Source organism: Lepidochelys olivacea (genome assembly GCF_965140295.1).
Source record: "Lepidochelys olivacea isolate rLepOli2 genome assembly, chromosome: 13".
Lineage (NCBI taxonomy): Eukaryota > Metazoa > Chordata > Testudines > Cheloniidae > Lepidochelys > Lepidochelys olivacea.
In genome coordinates, this window is record NC_140423.1 from 30,283,888 (window position 1) to 30,310,523 (window position 26,636).

Here is a 26,636-nt window from a genome sequence, read left to right on the forward strand (position 1 = left end):
TAAACCCAGGTTGTGAGTTCAATCCTTGAGGGGGCCATTTAGGGATCTGGGACAAAAATAGAGGATTGGTCCTGCTTTGAGCAGGGGGTTGGACTAGATGACCTCCTGAGGTCCCTTCCAACCCTGATATTCTATGATTCTATGAAAAAAGAAAAGGAGGACCTGTGGCACCTTAGAGACTAACAAATTTATTTGAGCATAAGCTTTCGTGAGCTACAGCTCACTTCATCAGATGCATTCAGTGGAAAATACAGTGGGGAGATTTATATACACAGAGAACATGAAACAATGGGTGTTACCATACACACTGTAACAAGAGTGATCAGGTAAGGTGAGCTATGGGGGGTGGGGGGGAAGGGGAGAGAGGAACCTTTTGTAGTGATAATCAAGGTGGGCCATTTCCAGCAGTTAACAAGAACGCCTGAGGAACAGCGGGGGGGAGGGGAATAAACATGGGGAAATAGTTTTACTTTGTGTAATGATCCATCCACTGCCAGTCTTTATTCAAGCCTAAATTAATTGTATCCAGTTTGCAAATTAATTCCAACTCAGCAGTCTCTCCTTGGAGTCTGTTTTTGAAGTTTTTTTTGTTGAAGAATTGCCACTTTTAGGTCTGTAATCGAGTGACCAAAGAGATTGAAGTGTTCTCCAACTGGTTTTTGAATGTTATAATTCTTGACGTCTGATTTGTGTCCATTGATTTTTTTACGTAGAGACTGTCCAGTTTGGCAAATGTACATGGCAGAGGGGCATTGCTGGCCCATGATGGCATATATCACATTGGTAGATGCGCAGGTGAACGAGCCTCTGATAGTGTGGCTGATGTGATTAGGCCCTATGGTGGTGTCCCCTGAATAGATATGTGGACACAGTTGGCAACGGGCTTTGTTGCAAGGATAGGTTAGTGGTTCTGTTGTGTGGTTGCTAGTGAGTATTTGCTTCAGGTTGGGGGGCTGTCTGTAAGCAAGGACTCGCCAGTCTCCCAAGATCTGTGAGAGTGATCTGTCCTTGCTTACAGACAGCCCCCCAACCTGAAGCAAATACTCACCAGCAACCGCACACCACACAACAGAACCACTAACCCAGGAACCTATCCTTGCAACAAAGCCCGTTGCCAACTGTGTCCACATATCTATTCAGGGGACACCATCATAGGGCCTAATCACGTCAGCCACACTATCAGAGGCTCGTTCACCTGCACATCTACCAATGTGATATATGCCATCATGTGCCAGCAATGCCCCTCTGCCATGTACATTGGCCAAACTGGACAGTCTCTACGTAAAAAAATCAATGGACACAAATCAGATGTCAAGAATTATAACATTCAAAAACCAGTCGGAGAACACTTCAATCTCTTTGGTCACTCGATTACAGACCTAAAAGCGACAGGTTTCAGAGTAACAGCCGTGTTAGTCTGTATTCGCAAAAAGAAAAGGAGTACTTGTGGCACCTTAGAGACTAACCAATTTATTTGAGCATGAGCTTTCGTGAGCTACAGCTCACTTCATCGGATGCATACCGTGGAAACTGCAGAAGACATTATATACACACAGAGATCATGAAACAATACCTCCTCTGGCCCAACTTGATGATCACTTTAGATAAGCTATTACCAGCAGGACAGTGGGGCGGGAGGAGGTATTGTTTCATGATCTCTGTGTGTATATAATGTCTTCTGCAGTTTCCACGGTATGCATCCGATGAAGTGAGCTGTAGCTCACGAAAGCTCATGCTCAAATAAATTGGTTAGTCTCTAAGGTGCCACAAGTACTCCTTTTCTTTAGATCTAAAAGTGGCAATTCTTCAACAAAAAAACTTCAAAAATAGACTCCAAGGAGAGATTGCTGAATTGGAATTAATTTGCAAACTGGATACAATTAATTTAGGCTTGAATAAAGACTGGCACTGGATGGGTCACTACACAAAATAAAACTATTTCCGCATGTTGATCAGGACTCTGCACTTGTCTTTGTTGAACCTCATCAGATTTCTTTTGGCCCAATCCTCTAATTTGTCTAGGTCCCTCTGTATCCTATCCCTACCCTCCAGCATATCTACCAGTCCTCCCAGTTTAGTGTCATCTGCAAACTTGCCGAGGGTGCAGTCCACGCCATCCTCCAAATCATTAATGAAGTTATTGAACAAAACCGGCCCCTGGACCGACCCTTGGGGCACTCTGCTTGATACCGGCTGCCAACTAGACATGGAGTCATTGATCACTACCTGTTGAGTCCAACGATCTAGCCGTTCCTTCTGAACAGGGATCCCACCACGCACAGAATCATAGAAATGTAGGACTGGAAGGACCTCAAGAGTCCAGTCCCTTACCATCACCTACAGGGGTTTGTCTAGCCTGTTCTTAAAAACCTCCAGTGACAGAGATTCCACAACCTCCCTGGGCAATTTGTTCCAGTGCTTAACTACCCTGACAGTTAGGAAGTTTTTCTAACCTAAATCTCCCTTGCTGAAATTTAAGCCCACTGCCTCTTGTCCTGTCCTCAGTGTATAAGGAGAACAATTTATCACCCTCCTCTTTATAACAACCTTTTACATACTTAGAGACTGTTCTCATCTCCCCACTCAGTCTTCTCTTCTCCAGACAAAACAAACCCAACGTTTTCAATCTTTCCTCAGAGGTCATGTTTTTTAGACCTTTAATCATTTTTATTGCTCTTCTCTGGACCTTCTCCAATTTGTCCACATCTTTCCCAAAGTGTGGTGCCCAGAACTGGATTCAGCCCTGGTCTACACTGGGGGCGGGGGGACCGATCTAAGTTACACAACTTTAGCTACATGAATAACATAGCTGAAGTCGACGTACTTAGACCTACTCACCGTGGTGTCTTCACCGCGGTAAGTCAACTGCTGCCGCTCCCCCGTCGACTCTGCCTGTGCCTCTCGTGGCGCTGGAGTACAGGAGTTGACGGGAGAGTGCTTGGGGGTCGATTTATCATGTCTAGACTAGACGCGATAAATCGATCCCCGCTGGATCAGGAAGTGAAGACATACCCTCAGTGCTCTAGGTGAGGCCTTACCAGCATGGAGTAGAGAGGAAGAATTACTTCTTGTGTCTTGCTTACAACACTCCTGCTGACACATCAGTTTACACAGGGCATTTCCTGAGGATCAATGACTGCGAGGAATTGTGCTGGAGGTGGGCACTCCAGGAACTGCTCGGGGATGAGACTGCTGCTGCTATTCTTGAAAGCAAATCATTATATGTTCAATAATCCCCTGTGGGTGGTTTTTCTATCTCTGATCTTTCAGTGCCATGTGGTGGGTAGTCTGGCAACACAGGGAACATCCAGAGGGCTGAGGCCGTGTGTGTTAGCTGGCCATGACCTCCCTAAGCCTGCTGTAGACTTCCAGGATGGCTCATCCTGTGATAACTCATCCCTAACAGGAAATCCTGCAGTGACTGAGATATGGCAGTGCTCTGGATTTCACTTGGCCTGTATCAGCACGAGTGACAGGAAGGGAAGGTGGGCTACACAGCTACACTATGAGCAGGGCAGGGTACCTGTATCAGACAATGGGCATGTTCAGTTTTGAGGACATCTGCTTGGGGCTGTTTGGTTCCCTCCACTGTTGCTGGAGGTTCCCATCTCAGGTCAGGACTCATTTTATCCTTACTTCTTTTTCCGGAGTGTCCAGGGAGGGCTGGCGAAATGCCAGGGTCATGGTGGCCATGGTGAGGTAAGCACTGTGCAAGCTCCGTCCAGGCTATCAAGAAGGGAAGGTCTCCAGCCGGAGCCTATGGCACTGGAAAGAGCCTCCTGCTTGATCAGGTGTGAAGGGTCACATAACAGGCAGCCAATCAGCAAAGAGATGGGCAGGTCACTAGAATTCCAGTCGCCCCCACTTTCCTTTCTCCCTGACAAGGTGCAAGCTCCAGCCCTTCCCAGGGCATTCCTGGTCCAAGAGGGCCTCCCCACCACTGCCCCACATGCTGGCAGCGTCCTCTCCACTCACCGTCCTCTTTCCAGAGGGGGAGACGGCAGACATTCCTGCACATGGCCACAAAGCTGTAGAAGTATTTCTCCAGGCTCTCGTCTGTCTTCTTCTCCAAGCGGGAAATGGCTCGGAACTGGGTCCAGTCAAAGGCCTTCTTCTCCTGGTCATAGATGACCCCGAAGGAGGAGACAGTGCGGTAGAAATCTGCCTGCTCCCTTCTCGTCCATCTGCAGGGCAGGGAGAAACACGCACATTCATGAGAAACATTTCTTTATAGTCCTGTGCTTTCCCACTGTGTCTGGTGCCAGTGAGAGGCACTAGCTGGAGAGCCCTGGGGAACAGAGTGCTCTCCCACCCCCAAGAACAGGCTCCACACACACTTCCCTACAATGGCCTCAGGGACTTCCTCGGAGCCAGCCAGTTGTTGCCCCCTTGGCTCAAACATGAATAAGGGGCCCACTTGGTACCATTGTGGCAATAGCGGCTTTTGTGCTGTGTACACTTGGCCAACAGGAACTGGATTGACTCAGGCTGCAGCACCACCAGAGGTAGTGGCTTAGTCTGGGACATGCTCACCCCAGTGATGTAGAGCAGCCAGCCCCAGTCCCGGACAGCCATACAGTCTGTAGTTGTCAGGTATAGACAGCTGGATGAAGAGTTCAGTAGAGCTCTCCTGATCTGCAAAGCTTTCCAAAGAACTTCCCAATCAGCAACTTCTTAGACAAACTGTACAACTGGGTATCAGGCTGTAGCACCTGCAGGTGCAGAGCTCTTCTCCTGACTCATTCTTGGAGCTAGACCAAGTGTGTCTTATTAAACTCCACTTAGGCTCAGTCTCCCTGGCAGGAGATACAGAAGGAAGGGTAGAAGGCCCTGCAGGGAGAAATCCTGATCAGCCTGTCCACAAGGAAGTCTCAAGGATGGGCACATGTTTGCAAGGGCAGCACTGCCTTGCTGAGAATGACAGCAGCCCTCTGTCAGACGAAGGGCTGGAGTTTGGATGAGTGCTATCCCGCTGCACTCCAGCCCCGTTCAAGGGTTTGCAATTTCACCCAGGTTTCTGTCTGAGCAGCACGAGAGCAAAGGCATTTGATTGGGGCATTTAATTTTACTGCATGATGGTTTGTCACTGTGCCCCAGTCTCTGCTTTCCTGTCATAGGGGAACAAGAGGCTTGCCTGATGAAATTAAACAACAGCATACTTAGAGCCAGTGCAAGGAAATGCTCCTCTACCCAGTGACCCTGTGCCTCCTGCTGTGCCAGCCAGTGCCACAGAGAGCAGACAATGTGGCTGGATTTCAAAAGCAGTGGGTAACTTCTGGGCATTGGGCACACTAGGAACACAGGCTCAGGCTGTAAGGATGATAATCCAACCTTATGCTTCTGGGTCCAGGTGGAGGGGCAGGAAGGATCCCCAGCCCCTCCTCACACATGACATGGCCCAAGCTGGGGCTAGAGTGTGTCCTGGCAGCACAGGGCAGTAGCCCCTGTAGGAGGCAGGACGCCAGACTAGATGGCCCAGTCTGGCACAGCAGTGTGACCCAGGCCACCAGAAATCCCCCTCATTCCTCCTTTCAAACAGCTGTTAGCTGGAACGGCTCCTGAAGGAGGCTGAGTCTTGGTCCAGCCTACATGGAATGAGATCCAGTCTTGGCCCATGCTGGTGCCTGCCTGGGGGTCTGGGACCTGCCCTGCAGGTGTTACCCCAGGCACTTGATTTCCAGGTGGGAGAGTGCAGGCGTTTTCCGCCACGGGGACCTGCTTGGCGGGTGTTACTCCAGGCACCTGATTCCTGGTTGTGGGGAGTGCAGGCACTTTCTGGCCACAGGGGCAGTGCGTGTGCCTGAGAGAAGATGTTGAGCCAGCTTGTCTCGGCCGCCTTGGAAGACAGAGGCTGTTCTTGGGGGTTTCACTGGGTAAATGCAGGGGCCAGTGACTCCCAGAAAGGTCCTGCTCAGCTGCTCTGTTGGCCAGTCCTTTCTGTTACCTTTTCTGCATTTCCTTGTTCACCGGGTCCAACTCAGCAGCTCTCCTGAACATCTCCTCTTGCAGCCAGTAGCCATGGTTACTGGGCACAAGCATCTCGGCTCGGGGGGGCAGCTCCTTGCGGTTGCAACGCTGGTAAACGGTGACAAGCCGCCGCAGTCTGGCTGTGAGGGCGGACGAGACAGGCCAGCAGGATCTTTCTGAGTCGGAGCCATCCTGGGCTTCAAACATCAGCAAGGACATTAATATTTAACACACACAGCCAGAGGCGGGGGGGGGGGGGGGAATCCTCATTAAACAGCTCCCTACCCCTCACACAGAGGGGCCAGAGGATCAGGGCCAGGCCACTGCTGCCTCCATTCCCCAGGGCAGCAGGAGAGGAAGCCAGGGGCTGGCTGGATGACCATCCATGAGCCCTTCCTTCTGGACCCCTGCATCACAGCTCAGCTTGGCTTGTGCTCCTTTCAGACTGAGCCTAGTTTTGGGGAAAGGGGTTGGAACAAGAGACAGCTCCACGTCACCCTGGAGCGTGCCCAGCTCTCATGCGAGAGGGCGGCGTGGCTAATGGCTTATATGGCCTGTCTCTATTCTGCAAGGGGGCTGCTTGCACTGGCTGCAGGACCCGTCCACCAGGTATTTGACTGAGCCCCACCTTACTCATTTCACACAGGCCATTGAACAGCTGGGCCCCATTCCTGCCTTGCAGGCACTGCCAGGCTGGGTTTGACTGGTCCCGGAGGGGAAAGGCTCCATCTCCCAGCACTGTGACCCCCAGTGTCTGCTGGCTGCCTCTCCCAGGCGGCAAATACCTGTGCCATGCACACATCTGCCTCAGATCAGCTATGCCTGAGCTGAGCTATGGGGCAGCCCCTTGGGCACAACGGGAGGTTTGCATTTGGGGGAAGGGACAAGGGGCACATTTTGGTCTCAATTTTGGTCAGATTTTACTGGGATCAGACTCATTTCATATGGGAGCTAATTCCAGTTTGAGTCCAGGCAGCACGGTTGGGTAGGTGATCTGGAAATGGGAGACAAGATGCTCATGCTCCAGTTTCCGCTCCCCCACTGTGGGCCCTGCTTGCTGCCTTCTATAACAGGGGACAATTCCTTTCCTGGGGCTGGGTTTGATCAGTGCTTCCAGAAGGCACAGCTCAACTGCCCACTGTTGTTACCCAGGGCTCCACAGCTGTCCCCTGCGCCCCAGAGAGGGACCTGCCAGCTGTTTAAGAACACGCTGTCATTGTTGGACAGTTTCACGTTAGCACACAGATGCCTTGCAAAGCGCTGCCTTCTGTTACTGCAGCGCCTAGCAACCTCAGCTATGGGCAAGGCCCCCCGCACGAGGTGCCACACACACAGAGCAAGCCATCCAGAAGGCACAGCCTCACCTGCCACATTGTCATCCTGCTTCTCAGCAGCTTCTCCACACAAATTCCCAGAGTCCTGCAGAAAAAGTAAGACTCAGGCCATCAAAATCCACCCTGAGAGGAGAGCATTTGCCCACCTGGCCGGTCAGGAGCAGGTGTCGAAAAGATCTAAGCAGCCACACACGCCCATCCGCTTCCAATGCCTGCATCCCACCTGCTGGCCGATCTCTGAGTGCGGTGGGCCTGGCACTGTCCGTGCTCATCTCCCACCTATCTCTCAGCACGGGCAGTGTCTCACTGGCTGCAGGGTTTGCAGGCAGCCCCTGTCAAGCAATGGGAGCTCCTCACCCTCTGACTGGAGGGAGCCGCTCTCACGTCACAGCCCAGACTCTCCCCCATGCTGGCCCCAGCCTGGGAGGGCCGCACAAACGTTAACGCTCTTGTGTCGCTCTGGGGCATTACAGAGGACTCACTGGTTGGGGAGAATCACTGACCCCGCAACATGTGCTCTGCCCTAGGTGGAGAGCAGCCCAGAAGAGTGCAGAGCTCAGCTGTTGCTGAAGGGCCCAGTGCTCCCAGGGAGCCACTGGAAAGAGAAGGTGTGGCCCTAGCCCCTGCCAGCACAGAGAGGGCAGAGCCAGGCCCAGGACACTCTGCTGGGCCTGCACCTTGCTCTGGGGCCCAGCAACCCTGCACTAAGGTGGGGGACAGCCCACAGAACTCTTGGCACCTACGAAGGGTCTGACAGGATCACATGTCCCTACAGGCCTGGGAAGAGGCATAGAGCCAGGGTGACTTAGGTGCTGTCTCAGAGCCCTCTGGAAGAAGGCAGATCCTGCAGATGGATGGATTCATGGTGCAGGGAAGGTGGTTTGGGACTCGCTGGGGTGGAGGCAGGAGTAGGGAAAACAAGCCAGAAGGGACACTAGCCCATGGCTGAGCTCTCCTGGAGGCAGCAGAGGAGGAAGCAATAGTGGGACAGCGAGGCGTGTTATCCAGGGTTGTCTGGCCAGGCCCTGACCAGCAGGATGGCTCAAACTCTGTCACACTGACTGTCTGCAGGCTACCCCTGCTGGAGCTGCACCCGCCCTAGCCAGGCAAGGGCCTTCTAGAGAAAGAGCAAGCACCACCCCACGGGCAAGGGGAGAGCCATCTCTAGGGGCCCTGGTAATCCCACGCTCCATTCTGGGCACCTCAACGCCAGGGCAACAGGTGCAAACTGGGGGCTCAGATGTGAGCAATGAACATGCTCAGAGCCTGCAAGGGCTGTTTCCTGGAGAGACGGACGGCTCACTCCTGCCTGGCTCAGTGATGCTGAAGGCAACAGCAGTGGGCCACAGCTGGGAGTGGTGCAGCCCAAGTGGTACAAGGGGGTAGCTCGGAAGCGTAGAGGAGATCTCAGGGAAAGCTGGCTGGGTGTAAGTTGTACCAGGCAGGGAGATTATCAACCAGGGTAGGGGGCAGTGACATCACTCGGGCCTTTTATGACCAGCCTGCACGGGACAGGGAAAAGGGCTGTGGGAAGGGTCCTATGCGGGAATTCTGGACAATCCCACTAGGCATGCGTCCCATTTCCCAGGGAGTTGGGGCGCAGGCGGTGGAGTTACCTGGAGAAAGGCAGACCCAGGAGCATGGATCTAAAGCTACAGAGGGAGAGCACAGCACGGCTAATGCAGATAGTGGGGAGAGTGGAGGGCTGCTGCCCCAGGTCCTTTTAAGAGGAAGCGTCTCAACGTGCCATAAGCCGCAGCCTCTGTGGAGCCAAGTCAAACAAGTGGCGAGTGCATTGCTGCTGCATCTGCTGGGCTTCAGAAGCCGCCTGTTCTCCCTGCGCAGCTCAGCCTGCTGCCCCGGGAAGGCGCCTGGACAGAGAACTTGTCAGTTCCCCGCAGGCACAGAGGCTGCTGGAAAGGGAGTGAAGCAAATGCCTTTCCTCAGCCCCCCCAGGCTCTCAGATGAGAAGCAGCTGCTGCTCAGGGCTGAGTGATTTGCAGGGGCAGCACATGGCAGGGGTGGGGCTCTGCTGGGGCCCTTCCCTCTGCCAGCCTAAGGATGGTGAGTGGGGATCCCAGCTGTTGGGATCAGCAGCTGAGCAGAGGGTTTGTGCTGCCCTCCCCGTCAGGATGAACCCAGACAGCGCAGGGTGGGGCTAATGGTGCTGGCCCCTCTTCACTGCTGGCTGGGCCTGGCCCCATCACTGCACTCTCTATCCTGCAGCTCCAGACTTGCTCCTTCTAAATCCTTCCCTGCTGAGCCCTGCCTCATCTCCCACTCTGCACCCTCCCCTCAGTGCCTCTGCTATCCCCCCCGGATGCTAGGTGGGGGGCAGGGCTGCCTTGGGCTGTGGGAACTGGACTGCCCTGGGCCAGGATAAGCACCAGGTGTGGGGCAGGGGACTGAGCTAGATGCCGGGCTGGGGTTCCTTAGGCCACAGGGCCGGGCAGCCCTGAGCTGGGCTAGACGACAGGCTGGGGGAGGAAGGCTGGGCTGGGGGGGTTAGGCTGCCCTGGGCTGAACTAGGTGCCAGCCTGAGGAAAGGGGGCGTGGGCAGGCTGCCCTGGCACCCAGCATGTTGGCCCTCCTGGAGGTACTGCAGGCTGAGAGTGGTGGAGGAGGTGCCCAACCACTCTGAGATCCTACTGATCATCAGGCTCCTGCTTGGGGCTGGTCCTAGCCTAGCCCCACGGGAAGAGCCAGTCCTGGCATTTATGGTAACAGTCCTCTGCCAAACAGGGCAGGGCTCTGCTTGGCGGCGAGATGGTGAGATCTCTGCTGACTGGCCAGCCTGGGCACATCCAGGAATCAGCTGACTAGAGACCAATACCAAAGCTCCTGAGGGGACGGGGGGATATGACTTTGGAAGGATAGTGACCATCCCATGCAGCAATGTCACCCACTCACACTCTCCATCCCAGCAGCCATGTGCTCCTGGGAGCAGTCACAGACAGCCTGGGCACGAGGCACCCTCCTGACAGCTGTCCCTACTGAGCCCGACTAACAGCAAACTGGCTCAGCCAGGGGAAAAGGAGGGGTCTAGCCCACTATTCTTTCCCTAGCCACGGCAGAACACAAGTGTCTCCTGAGCCAGCAGGGGGCAGGCCTGGCTGGGGCTGGGGAGCTGTTTCCGGCTGTGGGGAGCCCCACTCACCTCCTGCTGTGGCAGCCCCTCGATTCTGTCTCCACTGTTCTCTTCTTTCTCAACGTTTCCTCTAGACAAAACAACCCGACAGAGCATTAGCCCTGGCAGCTCCGCTTCGCCTTTGCCCACCCCAGCAATGATCCAGTGCCTGCAGGGTGAGAGCCGGCTCCTGCATTTTCACACTGCCTGGGCACCCTTGCTGGCTGCCCTTTCATCATAGGCCCAAGCCTGGACCTGCTCCCTGATCTCCGCCTGCAGGAGGTAACTCACATTCAGGACATTCTCAACCTTTATGTTTGCAAAGCTGGCAAAGAACCCAGTACCAGTCCCGGCTCCAGGTCAGCTCTGGGATTCTCTGGTGACACACACCGCCCCTCACCCACCTGCTGCAGCACGCCAGCCAGCCAGCCCTTCTTTCCCCATTTCCTGCAATCGGGTGGGCTGTGAACTCTCTGATCAGCCCCTCACCCCCCCAGCCAATGAGCTGCTCCCCAAAGCACAGCACAGCTTCTAAGGGGTTTGCATGTGTCAGTGCCCCTGGCTGGGTGGAGAACCTGCGCCTAGGTGAGTGTGAGTGGCGCATACACCTCCCTGGCCCATTGAGGGAATTAACCCAGGGAAGCAGTTCCCACAACCCTGGCACCCTGCCTGCCCTCTCCCACTATCATACACAGTCATGCCCAGCAGACACTGGCATTCCCCTGTCACCCTGGGTCACAGGCACCCTGCTGGGCTGCCAGCTTACCCTCCTCCTCTCCGCTCTCACTCTGTTCTGATGCCCACCCCCACAGAACAGCATGACGCTTGTCCTGCTTCTTCTGCCCCCAGGAGCCAGCCAGAGCCCTCCCTCCCTCCTCCTGCCCCCGCCCACCTTTCTGCAGCATCCTGTGCCCCATCATTGACGCCCTGCTCCGCAGACAGCAGCTTCTCGTCTGGCATGCCCACCTTCTCCAGGAAGCATAGTGCCGGGTCTGCTCGCATGGCGTTGTACCTCTCATAACCTAGCAACACCACAGCTGACATTAAACGGGATAATGTCCTAGCCAGGGGCCAGGCCACCTGTGACTGGTTTTGGCTAAACTCTGGCTGTGCCAATGGGGCCTGCCTGAGTGCGCCTGACTCCAGAGTGAGGACCTTGCCATCTGGCCCACAGATAACCTGGTCCCTCAATAGCAAGTTTCACCCAAAGCATCCAAAGCCTTTCACAAATGGCTGCTGATTAATCCACAGCCCTTCTGTGTGGGAGACAGAGACACAGGAGTCAACCTGTCCGCCCCAGAGATGTAGCCACTTCTGGGATGTAACGCAGCACCAGGGTAACAGTTTAGGGCAGACAGTGCAGACTCCTGTCTCCAGTAGAAATTGCAAGAGGAGTTTCAAAAGGCAGAATGTATTGAGCGGAGATAGAATTTGGCCAGGAATGTGGACGCTCCCCCTCAGTCCCTGAGTCAGGCGCTTGGTTTGACGTGGCCAAGCTCTGCAGCATCCCAGCGTCTGCTAGCCCCATGCTGCCCACTGCGTCAGGGCCAACACAGGTGTTGGAGTATCTCCACCGAGTGACATGGGGCAAGGCCCAACTCCCCGCAACTTGGGAGAGCTGATGGAGCTACAGCCCCAGGTGCTTTGGCTCAGCTGGGTCCCCAGGTAAGCTGGCCTGGAGGGGATGTGCAGGACACGAGCGCTCAGCACTGCCAGGTCATGGCAGCAAAAACAAGCGGCTTCTTGGGGCTCCTCGCTGGAGCACCCAGGATGCAGTGGGTCCCCGGGTGCGACATTCCACTACCTCCGCCCTGGGGAGGGAACATCGGCATGGTGCTCTGAACTCAGCAGCCACTCCTGGCTCCTGGCTCAGGCAGTGGGAGTACCCCAGCAAACCGGGGCAGGGCTCAGCACTTGACAGGGACAATACCGTGTTTGAAAACTCCAATAAGCAGCGATTTATCAGCCTCTGCATTCCACCAGTCCACTGGGATCTCCACATAGTCGATATCCGGCAACAGCACGTCCAGCTCCCTGAGAGGGACAGGCCATGAATGCACCCTGATCTGGACTCCCCGAGAACTCCCGCTTCTACAGGCAGCTGAGTGGGCTCAGGGGTCCCACGATGCTGGGGCAACTAGGGACAGGCCTTCTGCCTTAATAGTGCTCTGATGATTGCCTCTCCAGAAACAGTGGGGTCAGGTCCTGCATTCCGGTGTGTGCGAGCTCCCCGAATGCCAAGTGGACCAGCTATGGTAACAATCGAGCCTGGTACTAGGCTAGCTGAGTCCTGCTGTCAGCCTCCCCTGCACACACCAGTGTCACCTCCTGTGAGACAGGGATGGTGGCCAGGCCTGACCTCCACCCATCCTACTCAGCCTGGCTGGCCCATGAGCTCCCAGGACTCACTAGAGTGGCGTTTGCCTTAAGGCTGGGGAAAGTTTTCACTAAAGCTACCAGCCACCAACAGAGCAAGAGCAAGGCAAAGCAGCTATCTGCTGAAGTGCATCGAGCCTTCAGAGAGGCAGGCAGCACCCTCCCTGGCTTCCCTTCAGTGAGCTGCTGGGACACTGACTGACTGCATCTGTGCTGGGCACAGGAGCACCCTGGGAAAGCAGCAGCCTCTGCTGAGACAGGAAAGCAGAGGCTTTCAATAAAGGATCAGGCTCAGTGAGCTCAGCAAACCTTGCTCTCCTCTACCTTCGGCAGCAGGCTCCCTCCGCCACTGCTCGTTATGAGACACCAGGGCAATTACCAGGCTTTGCCCAACCCAGCATCCCTTTGGGGACTTCAGGAGACAGAGGGCTGCAGCCATTTCAGTCCCCCATGCTCCCTGCAGAGCAGAGGGAGGGAATGCAGGTCCCAGCAGACAATGCTCCACTCCGGTCTGAGCCACCTGGCTTGGATGTCAAGGCTAGGTCAGGACTGACTAGGGGCTACAGCTTCATATTAGAGGTGAATTTGTTGGGCTGCACTGTAGGGAATCCTGATTCCCAGCACGCTGGGGCTGGCTGGGGAGTGCATGAGTGTAGGGGGATGGGGGGGAAGTCTGCATGTGCCTCGGCATTGCACACCCATGTGTACGTGTGTATGCATGTAGCTCAGCGTGATTCCCAGTGATGCTATTTCACAGGAGCAGTGGTCCTGTCCCCTGGCCAAAGGAGCCCGCTGTCCCTGCTCAGCTCTGCTGCAGAGGGAGCTCTCTAAGCCACAGGAGAAAAAACTCCGCCCGTGTCTGCCTTCTGCTGCGGCCAGCCTCTAGGGCCCAATCCTGCAGTCTCTACTCAGGCAGAGCTTCCACCAACGGCGACAGGAGTTTTGCCTGAGTGAGAACGGCAGGATTTGGCTTCAGATACTGTGAGGTGACTGACCCCTCTCATGCTGGCACGAAGCTCCCCCATGCCAGCCCAGAGTAGGCAGGGGGCTCCCCATGTAGCAGGGGCGCTGCAGCCAAAGATATCGGTCGCTATACCTCCACAGCTGGGCATGCAAAGTGATCTGGGCTGCTGGGAGCATCATACCTGGCCGGGGTCCCTTCGAAGGCTTTGTCAGCCACCTCTCCCAGCACTTCAGCTTTCAGGTAGTAGAGCATTCGCACCCGCAGCAGCACCCTGCCAAGGGAAAGCGGCAGGTCAATACAGACCGAGCACGGGGCTGGGATCCAGCATGGCACAGCCCCTACGCACAGCAACACAGCGTTTATGGGCCAGCTGGTCTGTATGGCAGCATGGGGCAATGGGGGATCGCTGCCCAGGCCTGCAGTCCGTGTGGTTATACACGAGGACGAAATGGTGGGAAGCCACTCCCCTTCTCATGACAACACCACCCAAGGCTGAGCGCAGGCATGGCAGCAGCTTCGCCCGTCCTTAGCTGCCCCTCGCACTGTGACACGGCAGGACACCTAGCCACTGGGGCTCAAGAGGGGAGGCCTGAAGCAGCTGGAACGTGGAGACTAGAGGGCAGGCCCCCTCCACAGGGGAAAAAGGTTCAGGCTGGCAGTGAACAGGCTCCTTAATCAGCTCAGTGGGCTGTGGGCCTGATCCCCACCACCTGGGCCTCAGAGATCTCACCTCACTAACCCTGTAATCAAGCAGGCTTAAAACACTCATGAAGGAGCTCACCAGGAGAGGGGAGGTGCCAGGCTGAGAGCTCACTAGGAGAGGGAAGGTGCCAGGCTGGGTACCCGCCTCCCCAGCAATGGCAGCAACACACCTCACTCCTAACCCAGTGAGGGAGGGGGCTGCGCTACTTACAGTGCTCATGGCTAGGAGAGCTCTTGCTGGGAGCTGGGATGCAGCATCCTCTGAGTGGGTGAGGAAACAGCTCTGGGTTACTGATTTGTTAAAATAATGTCTCTCTGTTCTCCTCTGCAAAGAGCTGTACCTGCTGGGCCGCACTCTCCAGGACCCAAGAGCTGCCCACCACCCTACAGGGCCCCAAGAGCCGTCTCCCTCCAGGCTCTGCCCCCCCACTCCCCAGGTCCCAAGACCCGTCCCCCTCCAGGCTCCACCCCCTGGATCCCAAGGGCTGTCCCCTTCCAGGCTCCGCCCCTCAGGTCCCAAGAGCCATCCCCCTCCAGACTCCGCCCCTCTGGTCCCAAGAGCCATCCCACTACAGGCTCCGCACTCCTGGGTCCCAAGAATCGTCCCCCTCCAGGGTCCAACCCCCGGCCCCCAAGAGCCGGCCCCCTGCAGGCTCCACCTCCCCGGCCCCCAAGAGCCATCCTCCTCCAGGCTTCACACCTCTGGGTCCCAAGAGCTGATCCCCTCCAGGCTCTGCCCCCTCCCCCCATGTCCCAAGAGCCAACCCCCGCCGCAGGGTCTGACCCCTGGGTCCCAAGAGCCGTCCCCCTCCAGGCTTTGCTCCCTGGGTCCCAAGAGCTGTCCCCCTCCAGGCTCCGCCCCCTGGGTTCCAAGAGCTGGACCCCTGCAGGCTCTGCTCCTGGATCCCAGGAGCCTGTCCCGCTCCATTCTCTGCCCCCAGGTCCCAACATCCGTCCCCCTCCAGGCTCTGCCCCCCGGGTGCCAAGAGCCATCCGCCTCCGGCTACCACTAATGCACAAGTCGGCATTTTGATGCTGGTGCTACCAGGGTGTGCTCAGGTATCTGACCAGCCCTGCTCCCCAAGCCCCTGACCGAAGACAGCTGTGACAATAAGGAAGCTTCCTGAATGCCAGCTGAGCTGCGGGCAGGTGCGCTGCACCTAGTGGCAGGGAGACGAGAACTCCGTAGAGCTGCAGCTGCTGGCATGTAAACAGCACTTTACAGCATGGCAAAAACTACCCAAGGTCTGACGAACCAGTGGGCACTGACCCAACGTCCCCACTGGCCTCTCCATACTGACTGCCCGGGTGAGTCCTTCCTCTTCAGACTCTGTGCTGCAGCCCACTGGCACGATGCCAGCTGGGGGCACGTGGCCTCGCTCTGGGCCCAGGGCGGGACACACAGCATGGCAGGTGCGCTGCAGTTCCCCGGGGCAGGGGCTCACACTCACTTGTTGCAGTGCTGTTTCAGGTGCTTCTTGTAGCTGTCATCATGCAGGACTATATCGGGGTTGCAGCTGGCCAGCCAGTCCGCGTTCTTTATCTCAGGCAGCAGCATCTGGTTCTTCGTCTTCTTCCCCTTCCTGCCCCTGGGCACTGGGGCCGACAGCCCTGCAACAGTGAGGAGGGAGCGCATGAGCGGCCCTGCTGCAGGCCACACACCACCCTGACAGGCACCTGAGAAATGCTCTGGATCAGACAGGACATAGACACTGGCTGGCAGGAGCAGTGCAGCTGGAAGGACTGAAAGCCAGCTCTTGTAATGCTCTTAAACCCTCACACTACAGCTCAGGTGGGAGTTGGAGAGCCAGAGAAAAGGTAGGCAGGGTCTCCAGCATACCCAGTGTGTCTGTTCCGGCACAATCCCATAGCTGAGCCATGCGTACATGGTGCCCTAGTTAGACCAGGTCAGGCCATGCCACATCCACACCTTCCCAGCAGTCTAAACGCACGGGGCAGTTCTGTGCGCAGGAGGTGGCCTGGCAGAATAGGCTGCTGGATGCCGCGGCTGGCAACCCTGCCCACAGAACTGAAGCAAGCTGGCCCAGGCTCTCGGCAGCCTGAATGTCAAGATCGTCAGACACAGGGCTGTGGAAAGAGGTCAGGTCTGTGTGCTGGGACAGGGAGCAGGTGCTCCAACACCTGCACTCTGCCTGACACAACCCACCTCCCCACTGCCCACCAGCAGGCCCAGACCAGCCACAGCTCTCCTTGATACACCCTGGCCCACACCCTCGGCAGTGCCACTGCACACCCACACCTCCCCGCACTATGCGCACAGCCAACGCTCAGCGCTTCCCTCACACACAAAGCGGACCCTGCTCAGGCTCTACACTCAGCTCCACTGTAGCCCCACCAAAGCTACTCCAGCCTTTTCCTGACGAGGTGAGAGCAGAACCCAGCCCAGGCATCCGGGCCAGACACCCCTCATGAGATGGCATCCAAGCAGACCTGTACCCACGGCACCTGCCAGTCAGAGTCCTCGCCTCTTCTATACAGCAGGGCCAGCCTTATGCCACAAAGGCGGGGTGGAGTCGTCCTTGGAGCCTATTCCCTGCGTTGGTTCCCTGGCCACGTTTCCCTGTGTTTTTATTCCAACCAGTTCTTGCAGTTTCACTTCTCGCATGAATCCCTCTAACCCTGGACAGGCCCAACTCACACACTCTTCCTCTCAGGACAGGACCAGCTCCCCTTCAGCAGCTCTCCAGACCCTTCCCTGCCGTGGCTACCATTGCACAGGGTCAGAGCATGGCTTGTGCACAGCTGGGCTAGAATTCAGTCCTGTACTGCCCGTCGCACGCCCAGACTCATGGAAGCAGAGGCCTCCCCAGGACCTGACTGAGAGGTTCTGAGGCTTCCCCTTGCAAGGGATCCAACTGAGTTACATTCAGTGCTACAGTGCAGTGTTCATGACCCTCAACGGACCATGCCGCTTGCTCGTTGCATTACTGAAATGTGTTCCCATATGTGCCACCCTATCAGTTTTACTATTGCTCTACTGCATGCTAATACACCGGGTTACGCCCAGCGACCAGGTGTGTGCCAGGATTCCTTTGGTCTAACCAGCACATGCCTGATTCCCCAGCGCCAGACCATCCTGCTGAGATGGCTCAAGTGCTGGACAAAATGACGATATTAACTCAGAACAGTAGGCGATGGCGTCATTCACGCTTAGGGAGAGATGCGATGGCCATGAACGTAACCCAACAGCACCAGGCACGGGGGGATTTCTGACCGGACCTGGGACTTCAAATCCACCACAGAACCTGGCTGCTTTCTCCTGCACCGCATGGGAGAGCCTCGCGCTTTACACTGCTAACAGCCACTTCACAAACAGCCTCTGGCGTGCCCTGTGGAGCGGAAATGGGAGCAGCTGCCTTAGCTTTCAGCATGGCTCACCCGTGACAAACTACTGAAAGGCAGCGCTGGGAGCCAGCCGGAAAGGGCTGCCAAACTTAAAGAACATTGTGCCATGGATTGGGGCACCCACACAGTGCCCAGCCAAGGGGCTGCACTGGCTACTTGCCAAGCGCCAGGCCTCATTTGCATTAGATCTCAGTACCCCAGCTGAGGATTCCCCCTGCCCTTTGTGAAGCACTGGGGGATCTACAGACGAGCAGCGTCCCACAGGGGATGGCTACTACAGAATGGAGTGGAGTCATCTTTGACATAGTGTGGCTGCCTGCAGAGACCACAGGTCCAAGCATGCAGCCAGCACTGGCCACTCCTCCACAGTTCTGAGAATAAAGGCCACTATGGGCTGCACTCTGCAGGGGACATTTGCCCCTCATCCCTGATGGTCCAAGCCTGGTCTCTGGTCTAAGTAACAATCTAGACCTCAAGAACAGGCAGCTCAGGTTGGCCTGGTGCCCTAGCTCTCCAGCCCAAGGTTCCCACTCAGCTGGGCCAGGGCTGGCCATTTCCTGTATCAGAGAGCCCCTCTGTCCTTGCCTCCATGGGTCTGGACGCAAGTCAGCCCTGTGACCCCTGGCCCCCACACAGTGCTTCCTTGTTGCCCAGCTCTGGCTGTTTGTGTGGCTTCTGGGATCCGCTCTAGTTTAACTCTCTAGTCCTGGGCACTGAAAGCTGGGCATACTGGCAGCGAAACAATAACTGGCAGAAGAGAGAGTACCTGAGTGATTTTGCAGGGCCTGGTTCTGGCCGTCCTTCGTCGGAGTGATCAGATCCCATATAAAACTCTTAATCTTCTCATCTCCCTTGTAGTGTTTGACGCAATAGACCAGGAGGGCCCGGCAAATCATCTCCATGTCCTTCTCGTTCAGGTGCCACTTGAACCGTCCGTGGGTCAGGATATCCTTCCAGCGCCCCCAGCTGGAGGAGCAGAAACACACACCATAAACACTGCAAGTGACTGCACTTCTCTAGTGCCCTCCAGTGGGGAGCTCACAACGCTGCATGGGGCACTAATGGACAAAGCCTGGCCAGCCCCCGGAGAAGCAGGAAAGTAGGGAAACTGAGGCACAGAAAGGGTGTGGGATTCATCCAGCATCACACGCTGGGTCAGTGGCAGAGGCAGGAAAAGAACCCAGGAGTCCTGACTCCCAGCCCATGCTCTAGCCACAAACCACACTTCCTCCCATAGATGTGGGGATTGCGCACAGCACCCAGCAGGTCCCCCCCGGCGGGGCAATAGCTCTGCAGCTCCCTGCCAGGTTTATGCCCCTCTGTGCAGCAGCCTGAGACAGGGACAGACAGACAATAGCAAACATGTGACACCAAACCACCCGAGAGCCACAGCTGCGCTGGGGGTCAGCCCAGCCTCACACGGTGTACAGAGCCCAGATGAGACCCACCCGAATATGAGCAAGTTCTTCTCCACGCGGAAGCACTCGGCCCGCAGGTAGCGCCGCGTCTTCTCATTGAGGCGCCGCGAGCGCGTGGGCCGCTCGTCGGAGTCACTGTCCAGCTCCGAGAACTCCATCAGCTCATCCTCCTCGAAGGAGTTGTAGTGCTTGGTCTGCTTGCGGACACGGGGCCTGTCGATCACTAAGCTCTCCTGCCGGGGGAGACAGTGAGAGGCTAGTGCGCCCAGAACCACCCGGCAGACCCTTCCCTCTGCACGGTGCCCCCCTTGGCCACTAGCATGAGGTGTGGGGATGCTTCCCTCCTCTGTGCTGCCTTCTGGCCTCAGCAACTCCTAGCACCACCCAGCTCTCTCCAAGCCTAGCACCACACCCAGCATCTGGTGCCAGACCCAGATGGCCCGTTCAACGCCCAGCTACTATGGACTGCCACCCACAGTTAACTGTGGGTGCAAAAAATGGAGGTTACTTACGGTAAGTGGAGGCTCTTTGAGACTCCACATGTGAATAGGCAAGTACCCCGAGTCCGGAAATTCTTCCAAGCAGTGTCTATTGGCCCACACACACGCCGTACATCTTCTTGTGCTCCTGACTGAGGGTATAAGAGACAGTGCAGGCTGACGGTGTTCCTCCTCTTATCGCAAATCCAACAGGATCTGAAGCAGAGGGGAGGGAGGGCGGGTAGTGGAATACAGATAGGGACCACACATCTTGAAGAACCTCCAGTTACAGTAAGTAACTTCCATTTCTTCTGAGAGTGCTGGTCCCTGTGTGTATTTTACAGGTGGATGACTGGCATGCAGTGGTCAGACTGCAAGTGGGTGCGAGGAAGCTGGGAGCAAAAACGCTTGCAGCACTGCAGATCTCAGATCTGCATCAGCGGCCGAGGCATGAACTAAAACGTAGTGCATTGTGAACATGTGGACAGAACTCCAGGTGGCCGCTTTGAAATTGTCTTGTAGCGGGACATCATGTAGGGATGCTGTGGAGGTGGCCTGTGCTCTCGTGTTATGACCTGTGACACCCACAGTGGGAGGGATCTTTGCTTCCCGATAGCACTTTAGGATGCATCCTGAAACCCACTTAGAAATCCTCTGGTTTGCTCACGCGATCTGCCTGCAATGGCAATAAAAAGTCTTGGTGATTTCCTAATGGGTTTCGTTCTTTGCAGGTATAACACCAAGGCACATCAGACACAGAGGCAGCGAAGCCTCTTGTCTTCAGCGGAAGCATGAGGTTTTGGGAAAAGTACAGATAAGCAAATACTTTGGTTGATGTAGAATTCAGAAACAACCCTGGGGAGAAACTTAGGGTGTAGGTGAAGGGAAACCTTTTCTTTGTGAAAAACTGTAATAAGGAGGGTCCGCAATGATGGCTCACAGCTTGCTGACCCTCCCGGCTGAAATGATAGCTACTAAAAATGCCACCTTCCTGGACAGGCAGGCAGGTCACGGAACATGTTGCCATGGGCTCGAAGGGTGAATCGGTGAGCGTCGACAGTCCCACTGTGGTGTGCCCACTGCGTGAATATCTCGCTTAGGACTGAATTGTGCTTCTCCCATGCGTGGTCCATCGAGAAGTGACTGCTCAGTTTGGTGCTGTGGCTACCCGGAAGGTAAGTGGCCTGCATCATGATGTGATTCCAGATGCACCAGTTCCAAAGTTTGATGGCTTCCAGGTTTAACTCCAGCAGGTGACGTCCATGTGCATTCCATCATCTCAGTGATCTGGACTGTTCACAAGTAAGGAGATTGATGCAGTCATTGCAGCCACGAAATTGGGAAAAGCAGTAGGAAAAGATGGTATCTGTCCTGAGTCCCTATATAACCTGAGTTCATTGGCATGGAAATGGATGATTAAACTTTTCACCCACATTTCGGAGACCAGTGAAATTCCCCACGTGTAGCAAGAAGCCAAGGTCATTGCACTCCTGAAGTCTGGGAAACCTGTGGATCACCCTTCTAGTTCTAGGCCAGTCTCTCTTGAGCACCATCTACAAGGTGCTGAAGCATATGATTCTGAACCAAATCGGGTCCATGGCGTATAGTACCCTACCCAAGAAGGAAGCTGGTTTTCGACCGCACAGAAGTTGCTGTGACCAGGTCCTGGCTTTCACTACAGACATTAAGGCTGAATTCCGACAAAAACTCACAATTGGTAACGCTTTCACTGATCTGTCAGCAGCACGTGACGTAGTCCAGAAGGATGGTCTGCTACTGAAACTGGCCAAAGTGAACCTGTGTGTAGATTCTCAGCCTACCGAACACCAGGCTTAGTGGCCACAGGATGTTTGTATACCTCAGAGGCAAACCCAGCAAGCTGCCCACTTTAAATAATGGGCTACCACAAGGCTCTGTACTTGCTCCGACCCTCTTCAATGCATATGTGAGCAATATACCTGAAATGATAATGCAGAATGTTGAGTATGCTGATGATATGGCACTCACAACTCAGGCTCATAGCTTTAAAGAACTTGAAGTGACCCTTACATCAGACCTTAAGATCACAGAGGAGTACTTCAAAAAGTGGCGGCTGAGACCTAAGATGGGCAAATTGGTAGTCTCTACTTTCCACCTTGACAAGAGAATCGCACAAAACATACTGTTGAGTTTTGTGGTGAAACTGTGCATTAAGACCCAAAGCCAACATATTTTGGCATCATTCTTGACCACACACTGACCTTGCATGACCACCTCAAGAAAGTAACCTCCAAAGCAAAGACTTGCATCAACATTTTTCAAAAGTTATCAGGAACAAGCTGGGGATCAACTGCCACAGTGCTACAAACATCAGCCTTGACCCTGGTGTACTCAGTTGCAGAGTACCGTACGCCGATGAGGACAAAAAGCTGCCATACCCAACTTGTGGACAGGCAGCTGAATTAGACCATGCGACTCATCATGGGAACTTTAAAATCAACACCTTTACTGTAGCTTTCTGTATTAACAAACACCGAATCCCCAGCTATCCTTTGAGATATAGCCACAGCATGAGAACTTAAACACACCAGACTACCCAGAACTTCCCATCTGGCAGGTTATGGATAACATACCCCAACAATGACTGAAACTGTGAAAACCACTTTGGATCACACGTGACCATCTCATGCCTCTGGATCTAGGCAGGGAATGGTGAAGTGTCTGGACCTCATCTACTATTCCAAACAAGCACATTTTTACTGACACAACAAGATGCCCTTCCAGTTTTGATCTGCCACAGATACTTTGAACCACACTGAACTGCATCTGAATAAACCACAGAAGATGTGGCTACTTGTTGTACAAGTGGAAAATCAAAGACTCACCTTTGGGTGACTGCAGTGAGAGCATCCAAACCATCAAACACATCATAACACAGTGCCCCAAATCTGGATTTAAAGGTGAATTGGATGATATCCATGTCACAGAGGAGGCCTTGAAATGGCTTATGGATCTACAACTGCTGCTATAGAATGTTGCTTTGCAGATGCCATACATACAATAGAGAGACAGAGAGAGCCAGTTTCCAGGCAGAGGGGACAAGACCTCGTTCTGCCCTGTTTGTATCATAGTGGTGATATTGTCTGACATCACCTGTATATGGAAGGAGCGAATTACCTGAAGGAAAGCCTTGCACACAAGATGGACTACCCTTACTTCTCCTACATTTATACGTAGCCTGGCCTCTCGTGGGATCCAGGTTTCCTGAGCAGTGTGGTTATTCAGGTGAACGCCGCACCCCAGGAGGGACGCGTCAATCACAATGGTGGCTTTGCAGGTGGGCAGGTTGAAGGCAACACCCACCATGACCTTTTTCGGGTTCAACCACCAAGCGAGGTGGGCAATAACTCCAGTGGTAATGGTCACCCTCGAGTTGACATGGTCCTTGTTTGGTGGACAGATTGTGTGGATCCAAACTTGTAGGTATCGCAAGTGAAGCCTGGTGAATAGTGTCATGTAAATGTGTGTGGGCATGTGGCCTAAGAGTGAAAGGCATATGTGCACTGTAGTTCTTGGTTTGCAGGTAATGCGTGAAACCAGTTTGCTCATTATGTGAAACCTGTCTGCGGGGAGAAATGCTCTCACTGAAACCGAGTCCAGTGTTGCTCCTATAAAGTTTATCGTCCTTGTGGGCAACAAAACAGACCCTTTTCTATTTTTGCAAACACCTAGGGCTACCAGAAGTTTTATGAGAAACTCTGTTGCCGACCTGACCTCTGCCAGGTGATGATAATAAATTGCATGAGGAGGGGATGGCCTTGGCCTAAAAGGCTATCTCTAGTGTTTCCTTCTGAGGGCTGGAATGTAAATTCCCAGGGAACAGAGTGTCCTTTAATGAATGCAGGGACTTGAGTCCTTTCATAAATGCAATTAGACAAACACCTGTCAGGGATGGTCTACATAATACTTAGTCCTGCCCTAAGTGCAGGGGACTGGATTAGGTGATCTCTCGAGGTCCCTTCCAGTCCTACGATTCTATGATTCATCTGTTCTCTGACTGAAGAGATTTGATTCATCAAACGGGAAGTCCTAGATTGTGTTCTGGACCTCCCTAGGAAACCCTGATGATTGCAGCCAAGAATTCCTCCTCATGACTAAGCCAGAGGCCAGACTTCTGGCAGCTGTATCCACTACATCCACTATGGCCTGGAGAGCTGTTTTTGCCATTAGTTTTCCCCCATTTATGAAGGACTGAAATTGGGCTCTGTCCTTTGTGGGAAGCTTATCTATGAAATTTGCAAGCCTGGAATAGTTATTGAAATCATATTTCACTAACTAAGCTCGGTAGTTAGCAACATGAAATTGCAGGCCTCGGAGGAGAAGACCTTTCTTCCAAGGATGTCCAGTCTCTTAGAGCACTTGTCTGTTGGGGTGGTCCTTTGATAGTGTGACTGAGCTCTTTCTGTAGCTACCTGTACCACCAGTGAGATGGGGGCAAGGTGGGAGAACAAAAATTCAGCTCCCTTAGTGTGAATGAAATATCTCCTCTTAGCTGTCTTCGGAGTAGGGGCACAGGATGCTGGAGTGAGCCATCCACTCTGGCTGGTTCTAGGCTGGCTTCATTAACTAGGAGGGCCATCTTGCTTGGTCCCTGAGGTTGCAAAATATTCAGAAGTTGGTGTTGAGAATCCTGGGCCTCCTCCAGTGGGATCTGGAGGTCGCTGGCAACTCTTTGCAGTAGCTCCTGGTACTGCCCATTGTAATCCAGCAGAGACAGAGAGGAAAAAGTGACCGCTTCGTCCAGCGATGATGAAGAGACACACATCAGAACTGTCAGTACCTGCAGATCTGGGTCAACTTCTTCCTCCTCGTACACTGACAGATCCAGCTGGCAGGCAGGAGAGGAGCAGTACGATTCTTGAGAAGGGCCCAGATGCTTAGAATACGGATCCACGGACCCCAACAAGGCCAGAAGAAGGGGGTCGATCAGTTGTGGGGGGGGCCTCAAGAAAATCAGTACCAGAGGTGCCTGGGGAGGTCATACCCTGAGGAGCAGCGAGCGTGACACTTAGACTGTCTGTCAGGGCTCGACTGTCCCCAGGGAGATATTGGAGCAGCTAGGACCTCCAACACATCCAAGTCCAAAACTGCTCCACCGGTAGTGGCTGGGCCACTGGTACTACTATACTATAACTAGAACTACAACTATTAATCTACAACAAACTACGAACAAACTGTAGGGTGAACGCTAGGGAGAGTGGAGAGTAGCAAAGCCAAGCTCCACAGTTCCAACAAATGTCAAGGGCGGTAAGAAGGAACTGAGGGGGCGCTGGGTCGGCTGGGGTATATATCCAGCGCCATGAAGGCGCCACTCCAGGGGGCTCCACAGCCGACTCACTGGGTGTTGCTAGGGTAAAAATTCTTTGACGGCCGTGCACACAGCACGCGCACACCTAATTGGAATCGATATGAGCAAGCACTCGAAGAACCACCACACCTACTATGAACTTTAACTAACTAGCAAGCTAAGAAAAATAGCAATTTACAAATGTCTTTACAGGTGTTACAAGAGCTGCAGGAGGAGAAGACACAGGGTTCCGACTCAGGCCAGGTGACAGTAAGAAGGAACTGGAGACGTGTTATACCCTTAGTTGGGAGCACGAGGAGATCCAGGGAGCAAGCCAATAGGCACTGCTTGGAAGAATTTCCGGTCTCAGGTGCATGGCGTGCACGCGTACCCATGTGTGGAATACACGTCGGGACCCACACTCCATGAAGAATGAGTGTGTGTATGTGTGGCAGGGGTGGGGAATGACAATCATTTGCAAGCACAAAATTGTCCCTGGGATACCACAGGCGAAAATTAGGCCCAACAGCTACAAAACTACCTACACTTGGTAGCGGGCTCCTGCCCCACCAAGCCCAGGCAACGCAACTGGTGTGGTAAATGCCATGCTCCAGGGCAGGATAATTTACTTGTAGAGGGGGTGGAGGGATAGGGCTGTGACAAGAGAATTAGCCTGTCATAAATACAAAGGGAAGGGTAACCACCTTTCTGTAGACAGTGCTATAAAATCCCTCCTGGCCAGAGGTAAAGTCCTGTTACCTGTAAAGGGTTAAGAAGCTCAGGTGACCTGGCTGGCACCTGACTCATAATGACCAATGAGGGGACAAGATACTTTCAAATCTGGAGTGGGGGGGAAAGGCTTTTGTCTGTCTGTGTGATACCTTTGCCAGGAATAGATCAAGGATGCAAGCCTCCAACTCCTGTAAAGTTAGTAAGTAATCTAGCTAGAACATGCGTTAGGTTTTCTTTGTTTTGGCTTGTGAAATTCGCTGTGCTGGAGGGAATGTCTATTCCTGTTTTTGTGTCTTTTTGTAACTTAAGGTTTTGCCTAGAGGGATTCTCTATGTTTTGAATCTGACTGCCTGTAAGATTATCTTCCATTCTGATCTTACAGAGTTGTTCTCTTATCTTTTTTTGTTCTTCTAATAAAGTTCTGTTTTTTAAAAATCTGATTGGGTTTTTTGGGTGTTAAAAATCCAAGGCTGGTCTGTGCTCATCTTGTTTATTCTCAAGCCTCCCCAGGAAAGGGGGTGTAAGGGCTTGGGGGGATATTTTGGGGAAATAGGAACTCCAAGTGGTCCTTTCCTTGTTCTTTGTCTAAATCACTTGGTGGTGGCAGCATACTGTTCAAAGACAAGGCGAAGTTTGTGCCTTGGGAAAGTTTTTAACCTAAGCTGGTAGAAATAAGCTTAGGGGGTCTTTCATGCAGGTCCCCACATCTGTACCCTAGAGTTCAGAGTGGGGAAGGAACCTTGACACAGCCGACAGAAGGTGTAGGATACAACAGCATAAAAGCACCCCACACCAACTGGAGTCACACCATACCCGTACTGGTTGCTGGTCCTGTTGAATCCCAT

General features: G+C 54.1%; 1 protein-coding gene across 2 annotated transcripts in view; it reads right to left on the reverse strand.

Moving 5' to 3' along the window:
• CHD6 (chromodomain helicase DNA binding protein 6) overlaps positions 1 to 26,636 on the reverse strand; it is a 185,338-nt gene that overhangs the window by 26,682 nt on the left and 132,020 nt on the right. For both annotated transcript variants that reach the window (XM_084646086.1, XM_084646085.1), the window contains 10 exons: positions 19,285 to 19,487; positions 18,603 to 18,802; positions 15,922 to 16,081; positions 13,950 to 14,039; positions 12,359 to 12,462; positions 11,321 to 11,450; positions 10,459 to 10,519; positions 7,332 to 7,386; positions 5,945 to 6,164; positions 3,976 to 4,184 (listed from right to left, as the gene is read on the reverse strand). In XM_084646086.1, coding sequence (XP_084502212.1) covers positions 3,976 to 4,184; positions 5,945 to 6,164; positions 7,332 to 7,386; positions 10,459 to 10,519; positions 11,321 to 11,450; positions 12,359 to 12,462; positions 13,950 to 14,039; positions 15,922 to 16,081; positions 18,603 to 18,802; positions 19,285 to 19,487 — 1,432 coding nt within the window. The remainder of the gene's footprint in view (positions 1 to 3,975; positions 4,185 to 5,944; positions 6,165 to 7,331; positions 7,387 to 10,458; positions 10,520 to 11,320; positions 11,451 to 12,358; positions 12,463 to 13,949; positions 14,040 to 15,921; positions 16,082 to 18,602; positions 18,803 to 19,284; positions 19,488 to 26,636) is intronic.